The following is a 16,744-nucleotide window of genomic DNA, read 5'->3' as shown; positions in this document are numbered from 1 at the left end:
TGGTACGGTAAAACAGTCTGGATAGGTGGCCAGCTCGAGGTTTGCGTCTAGGATAAATTTACGTATCCGTCATATAAAACGGCCGCATATACGCATATACATTAGATTAAGATATTAAACATCGACTATTTACTTTCGAATTAAACGAAACGAAGAATCGAAGAATCGAATAATCGAAGAATCGATCAATGGAAGGAAACGTTTCATCGGGATTGCCGTTGGGATTAAATGAGCAAAATCTCGAAACGGATGGTTCGTTGTTCGGAGGAATTGCCAGCTGGATTTAGACAAAGTTCGCATGCCAAGGCATCCGCCATACGCGTGCACGTACGTACCGTAAGCGTGAGACACGACGCGTGCAAGACCGGAATAAATACTCTGAAATCGTCGATCGTCCATTCCGCGGGATTCTCCTACCTCGGTTAACGCTACCTCGAGAAACGTAGAACGATGGGAACGGGGTCACGTAATTAGGATAAAATAATTTAAAAGCGTCAAACCGTGGCATCTGGCGATCGGTCATCGAAACTCGAAATAAAAAGAGCAGATGGCGAGAACACGAGGAGAAGGAAAGTTAGTTAAGCAGGTGCGTAGCTTGGCACGCGACAGGTGAACGTCGCGATCGCGCGTACCTTTCCCGGTGTATCTCAAGTTCGAAGGGTCGACGATATCAGATCAGATGTGCGAACAGCGAGAAACTGAATGAAATGGTCGTTATCTACAAGTTATCGATAGTAACTGTAAAAGGTTTTCGAGCGATTGCCGATGCGAATGTCAATGGGAAGTAAGAAACGAGCCGAGAATCGGCGATGGATCGAGCTCGTATCGCGAACGACAGAGGCGCGGAGGTCGCTTCTTATGCTCGGTACATATCGCGAGGCATCGGTTTTTCCCAGGACGACGAGATTTCCGACCCGATACCGCCTCTCCTTTCGTAAATAATCCACGTGGAGGACGACTCGGAGGAGTAAATTCGCCGGTGGAATACAAAATACAAAGTGGCAGCCGTTCGTCCAACTTTAATTCCCCGTCGCCCGCTCGATTCTCTAAACTCCGATTCGTCGTGTTCTCTCTATCCTCTTGTCGCCGGACAACGAGAATTCGCAATTTATCCTTATAGAAAACGAAAGGTTCCTCTTGCCAGGAATCCCAATCGATCCTCGGATTCCTGCGAACAAAGAAATAACGCAGTCGGAATTCATCGTTACAATAAGCGATACCTGACCGATAGAAATTCCGGGAAAATCGAACACCGATCGCCCCTTCGATTTCCCGCCGTTTAACGTCGAATCGAAGAGCCGCCGAAGGAGCAAGAAGATTGGTCCGATCAAGATTGCTTTCGGAGCGTTTCGGAGCCAAAATTAGCTAACTGCTAGTCGTTCGTACGATTTAAATTAAATTTGCGCGACCGCGCAACGCAATTGCGTAGATAGTTTTCGTAATAGGTAGAAGAGATCTGACCAACGGACAAGATCGGTAACCCTCGTACCGTATCTTTCGTCCGGTATAAAGTTTCAATGTCAGTGGCAGGAAACGGTAAGTCGATACAGTTGGCTTGCGACGCGCGTGCGCTCGCTTTGCAAATCACGATGCCTTTTACACGCTCATTGATAAGTGGACGAGCTATTTTAAATATCGGCATCCGACGCGCGTAACGTAACTAAAGCGGAAGCTAGGAAATATTACTTTCGGTGGCGTTATCGGTGGCGTTATCGGTGGCGTTATCGGTGGCGTTATCGGTGGCGTTAGCTGGTTACGGGGCAAAGAAAAAGCGTTCCCCAAATTTCAACGAGTTTCAACGAATTAAATGGCATACAATGCAGAATGCAACGAAAATATGGCGATAGAAAATGCAGATGTGTTATCGTAAAGCTTGGAAACTCGGGAAATTTGAATGGGAACAGGGTGAGCACCACTGTAAAACAGAAGGGCGCGTGCCACGAGTTCACATCTGCCGCAGTTGTTTTCGCATCCCCCCGGTTTCTTTCTGGAACACCACCACCGATAAACGCGTCTCCGGTTTGAGAAAAAAGACTTCCGCAGGAAGCAGCAGCAGACCTTGCCATCGCCATCTTCCCGTTTCCTGCCTCGTCGTTTCGAAAGAAATCGACTGGAAATTAGTCGGCCGAAAGTAATCGCTGGAAAGCGATCGCTCGAAAGCCCTCGAACGGGAGGTGGCAACGTTTCTAGAAAAATCTCCGCTTTTACCGAAACTCGTTCTTACCGCTTCTTATCGCGGATAGAATAAACGATTCTCGAGAAATCGTCTAGTCGAGGACGAAGAAGAAGAAGAAGAAGAAGAAGAAGAAGAAGAAGAAGAAGAAGAAGAAGAAGAAGAAGAAGAAGAAGAAGAAGAAGAAGAAGAAGAAGAAGAAGAAGAAGATGAAGATGAGGAGGCGAAGCTACTCTTGCTTTCTGTCAGCGTGTTCCTCTTAAGGCCGTCGTGGAAGCGTTTAATAACGCCACACCGTCGGTTCTGGCTGCGAAGACGCGTCTTCCGCGATCTGCCGATCGGCCGGCGAACAAATTCGTGGAAAAAAGCGTAAACGCGATGCGAATTGGAAATTGAAAGCGTCGCTCGGCGAGTTAGGAACGACGATAGGGGAAGGGGTCGGGTGAAGCGGTAGTACGGGCCTGAATAAGGGCCCAAGGAAGGGGACCCGGCTCAGGTAAGCAGCTGCAAGCGTCCGCAGGGGCAACAGCAGCCGCGCGCTTAAATTAGTCCCGGCACAACTGTCGTTCGCGTAACACCAAAGCGAGGAGAGTGAATTGTTCGGTCGTGTGTTTCGGAAGAGCGTGGTGACAAATTTTTCAAGAGAAACGGACGATAGCGTTTGGATATGTCGGTGAATGCGAAAAACGTTGAACTTTGAAAGGGAGCACCAGGCGAGATTCGATAATCTTAAATTTCACCGTCGCACGCTACAACTTCAAGGCACTTTGGAAATTCGAAAGTTCGCGGTTACGATCGATGATGCGGAGTCGCTGATCGGCTAAGTGAATTTTAACGAGAAGGAAATCTGGCCACCTATGGGTGGCAGATCGCGAAGAAGCTAGAGGCGAAGATCGAGAGACGAGCGAACGAAGAGGGAAGATGCTGATACTTAGGCTGATCGCGGTGTCGAGTCTCTGCTGGATGGCCAGGTGCGATTTGTTGGACCTGTACGTGCAGCACATGGACGAGACGATGAGGACGTTGGCCTACAGGAACAGGCATCGTCCGAAAGACGTCGTATCCAGGATAAAGAGAAGCGTCGGAGAGGAACAGGCTACTCTTCTCAGAGTAGGTACGTTCAAGAAACAACGGCTGGACGTGGACAAAGAGTGGTACTCGCGATGGAAGGCGAGAAGGAAGATCCCTTACAAGGAGGACGGGCTGGACTTTGCCAATTCGAGGGAAGAAAACACGGACCCGGATCAACACGAGCTGCTGAACAACGCCAGTCGGATACTCGGCGTCGACGGAGAATCCGAAGAAACGACGACCGCGTCCACGCTGGAGACGAACGAAACCGTGAACTCGTTCGATATCGACGTCTCTAACGGAGAATCGACGCGGTGGTCCGGCAACGATACGGCACCGTTCGACGAACGGCCGGTCGATCCACAGAATCTGATGGCGGAATCTCGGGAGGAGACCACTCGGATCGTAGATTCGCAGGACGACGTCGTAACAGACGGGAATTATCGATCGGAGACGGTGGACGAAATTGGTAGCGCCGGAGCGAACAACCTCTTCGACGATCCTATCTTGAAAAGAAGTCCAAAGTCGCGAGACAGTCGAGTTCCGAAAAAGTACATACCACCGATCGACAAATTGGCGAAGCTGTTACGCGCGTCCAAGTATACCGGTGCCGAAGAGACGGTACCGGTGGACGATCGACCGCGAAGAAGCATCGAGCAACCGAGGTTCACCAGACGCGAGATACTCGACGACGACGGCGAAGTGATCCTCGAGTGGGATCCTTCGGACGAGCAGATGGTCACCTTCAAGGTGATCGCCAAGACATTGGGATACGTCGGCATCGGGTTCAACGAGAAAGACCACACGAAGGGAGCTGATATTCTGCTGGCATGGGTGGACGATCACACGGGCACCGTCAATCTGCTGGTGAGTGCTGCCTCGTCCCATCTCGTCCCATCTCGTCCCATCGTCGGCGATCGCCAAAGGTATTCGCACCCGTGATCGATCGTCTCCGATCTCCCATCTTCCTTTTACCCACGTCCTCTCTTCCTTCTTATGCCGTATAGCCTTTGCGCGATCCTGCATCCAACGATCGATCGGCATAGCAAAACGGTGATTAGGACGCGTGAGAATAGTCGAACGGCCAACGGGAAAGTCTGCGAACGTCGGCGCTAGCCGTGTGGGAAGAACTCGTTTTCTTCTTATCGGAACGCGATCCTAGATTTCTATTTCCGTTGCGCTTTCGAGACGGCGCTTCTGCGATCGATTAAACGAATCGAGTAAATCGTCGTTGCAAATACCGACAAACGTTAAAAGCTTTCGTATCGGCCGTGCGAATCGAGAGCCAGCGATTGAAAGAGGAGTAACGCAGGTGGAGAGGTATTCGAAAGGACGACGGAGGAGGTGGAGGAGGAGGAGGAGGAGGAGGAAGAAAGGATAAGTAAAAGGACGAAGGCAGGTAAAAAAGGAAGGGAAGGAACGAAAAGCTAGGAAATTAAGGGAAGATTAAGAGGGGGAGGTCGAAACAGCAGTCGAAAAGACCTGCGAAGCTGAAAGAAGGACGATGAGAAAAAGAGACGGCAAAAGGAGGTATCGCGAGCCGAGGTATCGGCCTCTCGCCTCGCCTCGCCTCGCCTCGCCTCCCTTCTCTCCCGTCCAAACCGCCAAATCCTTCTGCGAACGGATCCCCTTGCTCGTGGTTTCGTTTTAGTCGCACGATCCGTATTAACGAGGTTCGTTTAATTAACGCGCCATGGGAGATCCCAGTCGATCGCCTTCTCTCCTCGCGATCCACAACAGCGGCTGAAAAAACCACCTCTCTTTTCGTTTTCCTTCCCGTTTTCGTTTCTCTTTTCCCTTTGGATCGCGGCACGTGGTACTACCTTTGCTTCGGAAATAGCGCGACATCTACGCGCAAATTACCGATCGAAACAACTCTCTTACACGGACTTTGCTTACTTTCTTGTAATTTCAACTATTCACGGCTCCGACGAACATCGGAGTTTCCATTCGGAGAACCACGCAACGAAGGGATTAAAAAGGAACTGGTTATCGAAACCTGCTCCACCCCTTTTTTCTCCCTTTGCGCGGCTTCTTCGAATTCCTAATCTTAATTAAATTTATATCCATTCTTCGAGGTGTGCTACAACGTTGGTTCAAGCGCGGCCACGCGGACCTGCCCTCGCGATCTTCCACATCGTATCGCGTTCGTATTCGTATTCGTGACGAATCGAGGAATGGCCCGGCGAAAATCGCCGAAATTACCAGTGAAACGCGAACCAGCCGAGCGGAAAAGAATTTAGTGGAATTTCTCGGCTCCATTTGCCGCGATATTTATCCGCGAGGGCCAAGGCCGACAAAGAGAAAAGAAACGGGCAGAACGCAGCCACGCAGGTGGGACAAGAGGCACGCCGTTGCTAGAAAATTAACCAACGTCGTTCCCTCGGACCAGATAAAGTCGTGATAAATTTACGTCCGGCGAGGGCAGCCAGAGGCCGGCCTCTCTCTCTCTCTTCGATTCGCCTTCTCTCGCCTCTTCCACCTTGACGAATTCGAAATCCACCGGCGAACCCGACCGCTTGTCAATTCCATGACTCGACGAATTTCGATGGGAATATCTGAAAACGATGAAAGAATTAGACGAATAAACGAATTTCCCTTGCATCGACGCGCGACGATATCGCTCGTGTATCGACAAAGTTTGAATATACAAATTGTCGCACGTTTTTATTAATCGTTTATTGAATCAAGTAAATTGTCAGATAAATTTCAAAAACAGCCTTCATAACGTTATGGTTTTCCTGTACTTTTCGATTTATCGTATATAGGTGATATCTAGAGAGCTGTTAAAAATATATATATAGAGAGATGAAACGTTCGACGATATCAACGGACGCGAATCGTATCAGAGGCGATTTAATCGGAGTTTATCGGCAACTTGTTCCGCCATCGAATATTTTAACGAATAATCGCTGTTTGTTCGGACGAGAACCGTGTTTCACGCGGCAGATAGAAAATCAAGCCCGCGTAAATTCGAATACGCCAACAGCCCGCGGGCAAATCGTGCCACAGGCGATGGTACACGGCCGATACGGAGTACACGGATGCAGAAAGAGAAACACGTATACGCTGGGTAGAAGCGGTAGGTGAAAGTGTGCGAAAGGTTGCGTGACCGAATACGTGACGAACACACGAGGAAGCACGAAGGTGTGTAAGAAAAGGCCCCTTCTCAAGGGGCATAGGTATGTTGTGTCCTGGCAGTTGGTTCCAAAGGGTCCCCCAGTCAAGGCCTCCAGACATCGGCGGGGGGAGGCTACGCGAATCTTTCAGCATCGTTGCGAGGAAAGACCGCGCGGAGCGGTGCTGGCTGGCTCGAATGGCTCGAATCGGCCGACGCGTCCTACCTCTCGCCCCTCGAATCTTCGAACGCGCGTTGAAAAACGATGTTAAGTTTCTGCAACGATAAGAAAAACGAACGAATAAGCTACGAGAAACGGATCCAACCTGCCCTCTATGCTCTCTTCTAACACTTAGAAACGGCGGATTTGCAGCAACACGGATAGCGCAGCTTCGAACGGTATTTCTTTAGAAGCCTGTTAAAGCTATTTCCAATTTCATACAACGAATTTCGATCGACTTTTGCTCGTTCGTTTAAATCACCTCGCCTCTTTGCCGCGAAACGTCTCATCTGCCGTTTGTATCGTACGTTGGAACGCGATCGAGATCGGTGAGAGGGCCTGTTTCGAGAAAGGACAAAACCGGAGAAAATTCGACGATCGTTAAATTATTCACCGCGAGCCACGGCATGTGCGCACGTACGACGGATTACGATCGTAATTTATTTGAGACAGGGAAGCGCGTTTCGCAAAGTGAATCTGAAACGCGGGTAATCCGCGATCCGTCCATCTCGTGGTGCAACAGGCCCAGCCTGAGACCAACTCGGTGCATAGACGGACGCACACATTCTCCTCTCTCCTCTTTCGCCGTGATCTTTTTCTCATTATCTTCGACATATCCTGCTCGTCTTTTTTCACCCGCCGCCAACCAGTTTTCGTTTGTTTCCGATCCAACTTGTTCGTCTTCGAGCTCTCGCGCTCCACAGCTTTGTATAACCTGTATACGCAAATAAGACGAGAAAGTATCGGTGTTTCGTAATTACAGCCCCCCCCCCCCGCCGCCCAATGGTCATTGAATCACGACGAATATGTCATATTACAATCGTTACAAATTAACGAGCAACTTGTTCGCGTACCGATATCGTCGGCATCTAGGTCCGACAAATCGACGAAGAACTCGTTAAACTTCGAGGTACGTATCGCGTAGCAGGATACCTTCGACGCGTTTACAGTCGTATTTCCTTGCATTTACGGCTGCAGTGCTTGGTTTTACCGCTTTATCTCGACCGGCAAGCGAATCCTCGCTCTACCCTCGCTGTCGAGCAGCCAAGTGGGATTTTAACCGAGCATACGGAGAATATTTGACGGATCGATCCCCCGCGTATGATACGACGCAATCGTAAAGCCAAAGTTCGTAGGTCAGCCTGTTCCAGCGCCAGGCTGCCTTTCTTGCCACAGGCGATCGAAAGAAACTTTGGAACTTTGGAATTTTGACGAAACTCGATTTGACACCGATCCACCGTAAACTCATTCGGACTTGTTCGGCTCTTCGAGTTTATTCCAATTCCATTGGACGGAAATAGCGCGATACTCCTCGGGTATTCGGAATGGCAATTAACTCGAAAAGACGATAAATCAGGGAAATAAATTTCGAGAAACGGCTATGTTTCTCATCTCGTCTATTTTCATGGCTGAAAATCTGTCGCGACTATGCGAGTGTCTGATCGATCGAAAGATACAAACGCGAATTCGGTATCGATTAACGGCAAGAACGAGAGAGAAGAAAAACGCAAAGATCGCCAAGACACCCTTGACAGTGTTTCGATCCGTCGATTATTATTATAATCGCGCGGATGGGCGCGTAAAGAGAACCACGACGAGCTATAACGCGTCATCGAGCGTAATTGCGCGTAACAACGCGTTCTTCCCAAGACCAAGACACGTGAGAACCGGACCGGCTCGTACCGTGACTGCGACACGTTGCAAACTGGCTACTATACGTATCACGTACTTTACGAGAACGAATTCCGAACCTGTGCTACGGGAAAACTTTGCTCCGTCTCGTTCCCACCTTTTAACAGCTTTTCGTATTTTATTATTTCCTCGCTGTGAGTTTTTACGCGAGCAAAAACTCGATTCGACGTGGTTCGATGGAATTTACAGAAGCTCTTTGCCTCTCACGAGTTTCCATTTGTTACCTCTCATGAGAAAGAATTCTCGATCGGTTAAACGGTAAAGCGGAAAACTCGAGACTCTCGCTATTCCGCGACCAATAGCGCTCTGACTCTGAATTTTTCCATAAATATCTAGAAACGGCGATCCAAACTAATCCGAGTATGACACTTGCCTTTAAAAGCCTTTAAAAGTAAAGCCAAATATTCAAAGAAGAATCTGTCGTTTCTATATTTGCTTCGATTTTCTAAAGAGAATCGCCCAATTTTCCAATTACCTAATACAGCGAAACCGTTCGCAAATGCCACTTTTCGAATATCTTTGCGTGGAAAGTCGTACATTTGAAAAATATCCCGGCTTCAAATTGATTTCATCGAAATTGACTTATCCAACAACGAGAGCACATTTTCATCGCCCGCACAAGCGTTAAGCGTTCGAGGAAACTATTTTACTCGGATTAACGAACGTTGTTTTCCCAGCGATTAGGAAACACGTCGATTTTGGCCGATCCGTTGCGTTGATCGTGTCCGTTTAGAGACCGGTAGGTGGTTGTTCGCAGTTGCCTAAGAACGATAGGAAGGTCCTTTATCCCCGTCGAGGGACCTCTTTGCGCTACCAGCTGCTGTTCTGCCAGGTGGTAAAAAGGAAGGAGAGCCACTATACGAAAAGGAAAGGTAGCCGCGCAACAGCAGCGAGAGAGAAACGAAGGAACCAAGCGCGCAGTTGGGTTTCTCGTTCGAGTATCGAAACGAGATGGAAAAGCGTTGGAGGGAGAAAAGTATAGAGGGCGGTAAAAGTAAGAGCAAGCAAGAGCAAGAGGGACGGAGGGGTAAAAGGGAAAGGAACCGTCGGTGAAAGACGGTGTGCGAAAGAAGAGGGAAGAAAAGGAGAGAGAAAGGAGGGAGGACTGTACCGTCCAAAACACCTGGCAAGCATCGTGCTCCTAGTGGCGCCTCTTTTTCTTCGGAATTACCGGCCCATGGGAACCGCCGCGGAGGACCGCGGCGCAACTCCTCCGGGGGCACAAAGGGAACCGTTTCTTTTTTGCCGCGCGTATATAGATCGGAAACTATTTCTCAAGATAGATCGTCGTACGAATAAACGACGTCGATTCTCTCGTTTCTGGTTCCCTTTGGTTGCCCGTTGAGCGCGAAACGCGTTTCAACGAACCTTCGTCGTTCGAGAATAAAAGTAAGGCTGCTCTTCGCGCCGTACTTTCCAACGTACCGAAACGTCCGAGTTTCTCGGAAGACTGCCGCAGGAAACGCGAGTACCGATCCATGACGTCACATCCGCCGAATTAATTTTCCGCATCCACGCACGCGTGCCTCTTTTCCCACGCATCGGTGACTCGATTCCGCTGTTTCGAGAGACTACGCTACCAACGCCAGCCAACTTTTCACCTTTTCTCTAGTCTAGTCTAGTCGGATCACCGATCCGTCGGTTCTGCGCGTTCGTTGGCTGGCAAACGTGCAGAGAAACCTGTCGCTGAAACAACCACGTCGTCGATTTTCTGATTTCAAGTACGAGCCAATCGGTACGGTGGTACGCACAGAGCGATAGGAACGGCTGACGAAAATATTCAAACGAGCCGTCGTTGTCGTTGTTAGATCGGCTTCGTATTTTACCGATATTATCGCGACAACTCTTACACCGCCAACGAAGTTTCCACGTATTTTCTACAACACACGCACGTGCATTTTGTGGAGAAGTTCACGCGCAAGTAATTAGATGCTCGATAGTACGCGTCGATATCTCTTCGATCGATAAATTTATACTCGGAGATCCTACCTTACAAATTGCTCGAGTGCCAGGTGTTGGCACGAGCTTCTATAACCATTTGCATAATTTTCCTAATCGACGATCAAACCGTTCCGACGGTCCACGTCGAAAAAGAAGACGGTTTTCCTGTTCACCGACGGTCACGTACAAGTAACAGCGATTAAAACGTTGCGACGACGAGTCGATCCATCGAATCGAGAGACCGCCGAGGAATCGCCGACTTTTTTTAATCACCGTCTTAGCAATGCCACGGACGCTACGTGCTAATTAGCCCGGCGACGATGAGAATATCCGGCTGCCATGAGAAAACCCCCGGCGAATCTCGTGAGAACGCGCGCTAACCCCGGAAAGCCCGCCCCAACGGCGAATCGCAGCCGCTAATAATTATAATTAATCGGGAATCGGTAGACGAGTTTATTCGAATCCAAAGTAGACGTAGCCCGTAATCGATCAATCGGATTCACGCTGACATTCGTTATCGCCGAAAGCGACAACGGAATCTCGCGATTTTAAAGTGGCATTTTCACTTTCCCTCTACCATTAAACTACCGTTACCGAAACTACCATTACCAAACTACCATTAAATAATACGTACGATATAATAATTACCACGAACAACCATCTTACGAACGTAAGTCACTACTGCGATCGAACGGTTGCGTTCTTTCTTCGCGTGGCCTGCTTTTTTTCTGTTTTTTTTTTTTTTTCCTTCGAGAGACGCGCCACTTTATTATCGCTTCCTCTTTGCACGTGCTCGTTACAAAATACGCAACGAGCGTGACGATGCTCGGCCAATTATTTCGATTCATTAAGAGCAGGAAGGGGACTTCCCTTCGGCCTCTTACAAACTTTAGCGCCCAACCATAATCGGAATCCAACGGACCCAAACGCTCGCGGCCACCCTTCCGATTGTCAGCGTCACGGCTGACGGTGTTGTTTCCTTCGAGCGCAGGATGCATCGGAATGTCGTTAACTTAACGGAACGTCGCTTGAATCTGACAGGCCGATAAACGTTGTTATCGCAGTCATCGAAGAATACGGAATACATCGAAGAATAAACGCGATTACCTCTGCAGAGAGTTAAGGAGAAAGCGCAGAAAGCGGAGAGGAACGAATCGAGCGTGACAAAAAGCTTCGATTCGTCGTCCAGCGTAAACACCTGGCGCTCACCTGACCCGATAAACTTCTCCGTCTCGTTTCAACGGCAAATCGAATTTCTTTTGGTTTTTCAGGACTCGCACGGGATCGAAGGTCCAGAGGCGGCCCTGGTCACGGACACGTCGCAGGATGTCAAAGTATTGGGGGGCTCGCAAAACGAAACTCACACGAGCGTGATCTTCTCGCGAAATTGGCAGACTTGCGACCCTCAGGACCATCGGCTCACGGTAAGGCTGCAACCATAAACAGCGCCACGATGTTAAGATTTACCAGGATATTCGCTTTATCGTTTTCTTCCCTCGATTATACCTCGTTTCTTTCTACTATTCGTAGAAACTATACCCTTCTTCTTTCTTTCCTTTACATTATTTTGCTTGTCCTCGTTCGGAGCTACGCTACCTGAACACGAGTATACGGTTAATTGAAATCTAGACATTGGCAAGATTCAAAAGATCCATCGGTTACCGATTAATTTGATTAATTTCAACGTTTCGATCGATGGCAACGATCGTATTCAAACGGAGACCACTGCTTCGTCGGTCCTTCGTTCGAAGATACGATCGTTGCGATTGAAACGCATCTCGACTAAGGAAATTTCGCGGTAAGCGGTAACGGGCAAGGGATTAAGGCTGCTTGGCTATATGGCAATATGGGAATAAAATCAAATGTCCGAGACAGAGGAACGAGTTGCCTCGTAATATTCGATTCCACCTGACGGAGCCTGGGAACTGGGAATAGCCGAGAAGATTTACAACTCTTTTTCGATTTATGCCCGGCACGAAGGCAGCCCGCGACTTTTTAACAGGCCCTTAGACCATGGTACGTCGAATTCCCGCAGCGATATTTAGGCGTTTAGCATGCCGTCCGCGACCCTCGTGCGTCTCCTCCACGATTCCCATTCTCGATCAGCAGCGGGACTAACCAGCGTCCAGCCGTCCAGCCCGTTGAAATATTTCTTAAACAACCCATTTCCCATATCCGAGTCTCTCTTCCAATTCCAACCGTGGCGGAACCATTATGAAAGAGTAATTATCGCTTGCTATCGCAGGGAGACACGATTCGAGTCCTCTGGGCGCTTCATTCCAGCGATCCCGAGCTAAATACCGCTGTTTGGCCCGGTGACAAGCGCGGAGGTAGAGCTTTGAGACTCAAGACCGCGGCTCCTCATGCACCTCCCCGCCATACTCGAGATATCAAGCATTGGGACGTGAAATTGAATCAAGTAAGTGGAATCTGGCAATCGTGTTTAACTTACGATCGCAATACATGCCAACGTGCGATACTCTGCCGCTCTAGTACGATCGTTACTCATTTTTCTCATTTTTCGTCGGCCGACAATTTCTTATTAACGGCTAAAATCAACTAATTTAAGAAAAAAGAACAAATCGATCGCAATCGATGTAACTTTGTCCTCTCGACAAAGAAGAATTCGGAAACGCTCGATAGCTCGTGAAACGATCGATAGCTTAATTATTAATCGTTGCCGAGCAACGGAATGCCTGTATCGTGATTAATTGTGTGTTCTTCTTGATACATAGCCTCCGGTTTCAGACAGCGTAGACACCACCTACTGGTGCAAGATTTTCAAGGCACCTCATAAGGAGAAACACCATATGATCGGGGTAAGTAATTGAAATTCGTCGAAATTCGTCGAAATTCGGCGAAATTTAAAATTTATCAAAATATGTCTTCGTTTTGGAATAAATTTGGTGCGCGACGCGAGTACCGAGGAATGTGGTAAGGTTGGGCCTGATTCGTATGTGCTTCACGAATCACGGTCATCCGTGCCGGACATGGCACCGTGTCGATTGGACGTCATTAGAATAAAGAAGGGCCTCGGAATGATGTCATTCCGTGGCCGAAACGTTGCCCGATTGCCAATGGAATCTGCTTGAGAAGAATTCTCGGCAGAAGAACACGCGGTTCGATCCGATATTCCGAAACTGTTTCGCCACGCGATTGATTCTTCCGCTTCTTCGAATCCTCCCAACCATATACCGTCATCGATATATCGAATACAAACGCCAACTATAGAGCGATACGTGGAAACATCGAGCAACGATTCATCTTTCGATTTCAGTACACGCCACTCGTGGAAAAGGAGAACGAAGATTTGGTTCATCATATTATATTGTACGAGTGCGCCTCCACTTTGTCGATCCTGGGACAACACGCGAGAATCGTCGGAGCTCCGTGTTACAGTCCTACGATGCCGCGAGAATGGGAATCATGCTTGCAGCCGGTGCTTGCCTGGGCACGTGGTAGTACAGGTACGCCAGAGGAATTGAATCGCAAGTGCAGATTCGACAGTTTTCAAGTCTAAGAATCGGACGTTATCAAAATTGAAAATTTAATAAAACCCATCCATCGAGCTAGGATATCCAAAATTCGAGTATCCGACTTTCACACTGAAATTACCAAATATTATCAATTACTCGAAACCACGACAGCTCGTAAACGATCGTCTTTGCCATTATCGGAAGCACAGCCAACGTTGTTATAGACTTTTCTCGAGGCATGATTACTTAAACATAACGACAAGTAGAACGAATACGACGAGATAGATCAGTATAGAGATTACGTATGGTAGTATAGCATAGAGATACGATGTGTGTTGGCACAGGTGAATGGCTTCCGGAACACGTCGGCATTCCCATCGCGGAACATCCTGAAGGCTCTTATTACATGTTAGAAGTGCACTATAATAATCCGGATATGAAGAAGGTGGTAGACAGCAGCGGAGTACGTCTACACTTGACCGCGAACCTACGTCCTCAGGAAGCGGGAATTCTGGTTGCCGGCGTGGCTGTTAGTCCTCTTCACCTGATTCCACCGAAACAAAAGGAATACGCCACGGCAGGTTACTGTACTCCTCATTGTACCAACACTGTACGTAAACGCCGCTCTTTCTTTCATCCGTTCGTTTCGAAACTTTTTAAACCGTGAATTACCGTTACAGATGTTCCCCGAAGGCGGAGTGAACATCGTTTCGGTGGTCTTGCATTCTCACTTGGCCGGTCGTCGTTTGAGTCTGAAACACATTCGCCAAGGCAAAGAATTACCCAGGATAGTCGAGGATAATCACTTTGATTTTGAGTATCAACAGTCTCATACTCTCGAGAAGGAGGTGAAAGTGCTTCCGGGAGACGAATTGCTGGCTGAGTGTGTTTACGGTACGTTGGACAGGACGAAACCCACATTGGGAGGATACGCAGCATCTCAGGAAATGTGTCTGGCCTTTGTGGTGCATTATCCGAGAACACCACTCGCGGCTTGTTACAGTATGACGCCGGTGAAACATCTGTTCAAGACTCTCGGCGTGTACAGCTTCAAAGGCGTTACTATGGATCACCTGGAGAAGCTTTTCCTGACAACTAGGTAAGCGAAAGGTAAAAGTTTGCGCGTATCGTATATACGCACAGCGTACATTCTACGTACCTTCTTATCCGTTACGTTCGCTCGTCGCAGGACCGATGCCGTGACTATTCCTTCCACCGGTCAACAACAGCTTCCGATTTACCCTGCTACAAGGCCTAGCGAGGAAATAGACGAAGAGCTTATAAGGCAGGCAAAGTCTGCCTTGATGGCTATGAGGGATTACACGGTAGAAAACGAGAACGACAACGTCTTCTCTCGATTGATCATCGAAGAACCCGAAGAGTTCAGAGGTAAACGATACGAACGCCTATTCCCAGCAAACTGATAATCATCGTGACTGATAACTTATCAAGCTATATATATATATATATATAGCTATATCCAACTTATATCTAAGAATACGATAATTATGCGTCTCGATAGGTCGAACTTTGGCCGAACATATGCTGGCTCTACCCTGGACGGAGGAACTTCTCGCTAGATCCATCGAACAGAGTCTGTATCATGGCAGGCACATGACATTTTGCAGAAAGAGGGACGATAAGCTCGCTCTGGTATGTCCAATTTTTATCCCTTCTCGTTCGATATCTCGGTGTACGAGCAACCTGCCTCTATTCCGTAAAACATTCTTCAACGATATGATAGAATAGAATAGAATAAAATCCATCCATTTAAGGAACAGTTTTCAAAGGTGAAATTTACGTGACATTCGTCGACTTTAGTTATCGATTAACGTATCCATTGCAGCCGGCCGACATACAAACGTTCCCAAACTACACAGCACTGCCAGAAACAAACGAAACCACGTGCAGCGAAATGGCAATGCTGTCCAGCGCATCGAGGAGCTTGTACTTTGACATCGTGCCGCTTCTCACGATTCTCGTTACGGCGATCGTCGTTTCCTAAAATTAAAGTCAAATACGTATTAGACGTTTGATTGTCCGTTGTTTGATCGTCGTCGATTGTACGGTCAAACGTATCCGTCTTATTCGTCTCGCTTACAAATCTGTAACTGTAATCTGGCACTGTTCGAAACAGGCTAGAAACGAGCGATCTCCTTCAACGAATAATTTACGAAACCGATATCTCTGCCCGCAAGGATAGACGACAAGATTTTGGAAAAATTTTCACCGCCCGACACGTGTGTGTGTGTGTGTGTGTGTGCGTGTGCGTGTGCGTGTGCGTGCGCGTGCGTGTGCGTGTGCGTGTGCGTGTGCGCGTGCGTGTGTATGTATGTGTACGTATATGTGTATACACACGCCCACACACGCACAAAAATATAATATAATATATATGTATAATGTAATGTAATGTAAATATACCATCGACTTATTTATAAGGTATTCGCGCTACAAGCCTTTCCCCTCTATTTTATATGAATTTTGTATAAAAAAAATAAACCAGTCTGTAGAAACTGTGCCATTATACGTATCATCATCGACTCCCACCCCCTTTCATTAAAAGATTATTAGTAAAATCACAAACGGCGACGAATACGAGTTAAAAATTATAGTATGATTACAGTAAAGAGAAAGAAAAGGTCTTACGGAGATATTTTTACCGCTAGAACGTACGGGATGTCGGAAACCATTAAAAACTTCCAATTGAATATTTTCCATAACTTGCAAAGTTTCATAGATATGTAGCTACTTGCGACAATATGGACATTCGCAAATGCTTCGAGGAGTGATTTCACCGTTGTAAAACCGTTTGCTTATCGAAAGAGAAGATAATTTTGGTTAATTAGTTGTATCGGTAGAGTAACGCGGTCGATGGAGAAATCGAAATTTTTCGGAATTTCAAAGCCGTCGAACGTCCCCTGTCACTCAGTCCGGCCACATTTCGCTAGAGTAAAGGGAGATTCAAACTGTTGGTGATCGATGTAGCGACTGCTTTGAAGCTCAGCCACGAGGCAACCGGGTAACCGATATATCAGCTACCACGCAGGTGTCCG

The 16,744-nt window shown here is 47.9% G+C and overlaps 1 protein-coding gene and 1 long non-coding RNA gene across 2 annotated transcripts; one reads left to right on the top strand and one right to left on the bottom strand.

Moving 5' to 3' along the window:
• The first annotated feature begins 40 nt into the window (after positions 1-40).
• LOC100645538 (MOXD1 homolog 1) lies at positions 41-16,204 on the top strand. Its single transcript, XM_012315877.3, has 10 exons — positions 41-4,111; positions 11,487-11,639; positions 12,461-12,634; positions 12,951-13,034; positions 13,493-13,682; positions 14,036-14,301; positions 14,372-14,790; positions 14,881-15,080; positions 15,214-15,344; positions 15,538-16,204. The coding sequence occupies exons 1-10, from the start codon at positions 3,095-3,097 to the stop codon at positions 15,694-15,696; spliced, it is 2,793 nt and encodes a 930-aa protein (XP_012171267.2). The 5' UTR covers positions 41-3,094; the 3' UTR covers positions 15,697-16,204.
• LOC125386297 lies at positions 5,907-14,724 on the bottom strand. The gene is made up of 3 exons (XR_007226311.1): positions 14,527-14,724; positions 14,364-14,443; positions 5,907-6,638 (listed from the first exon to the last, which is right to left on the bottom strand). It is a non-coding gene; the product is annotated as an uncharacterized LOC125386297 (long non-coding RNA).
• Positions 16,205-16,744: the final 540 nt, after the last annotated feature.

This window comes from Bombus terrestris, chromosome 14, assembly GCF_910591885.1.
Source record: "Bombus terrestris chromosome 14, iyBomTerr1.2, whole genome shotgun sequence".
In the NCBI taxonomy this organism is placed as follows: domain Eukaryota; kingdom Metazoa; phylum Arthropoda; class Insecta; order Hymenoptera; family Apidae; genus Bombus; species Bombus terrestris.
This window is presented reverse-complemented; position numbering and strand designations above follow the sequence as displayed.

What these genes read in the sequence shown, in the direction of transcription:
- LOC100645538 (XM_012315877.3), top strand. Translation starts at nt 3,095, where the DNA reads ATGCTGATACTTAGGCTGATCGCGGTGTCGAGTCTCTGCTGGATGGCC. An exon ending in CGGGCACCGTCAATCTGCTG is followed by an intron (nt 4,112 to 11,486) that starts GTGAGTGCTGCC and finishes TTGGTTTTTCAG; the next exon opens with GACTCGCACGGGATCGAAGG. An exon ending in AAGCTTTTCCTGACAACTAG is followed by an intron (nt 14,791 to 14,880) that starts GTAAGCGAAAGG and finishes CGCTCGTCGCAG; the next exon opens with GACCGATGCCGTGACTATTC.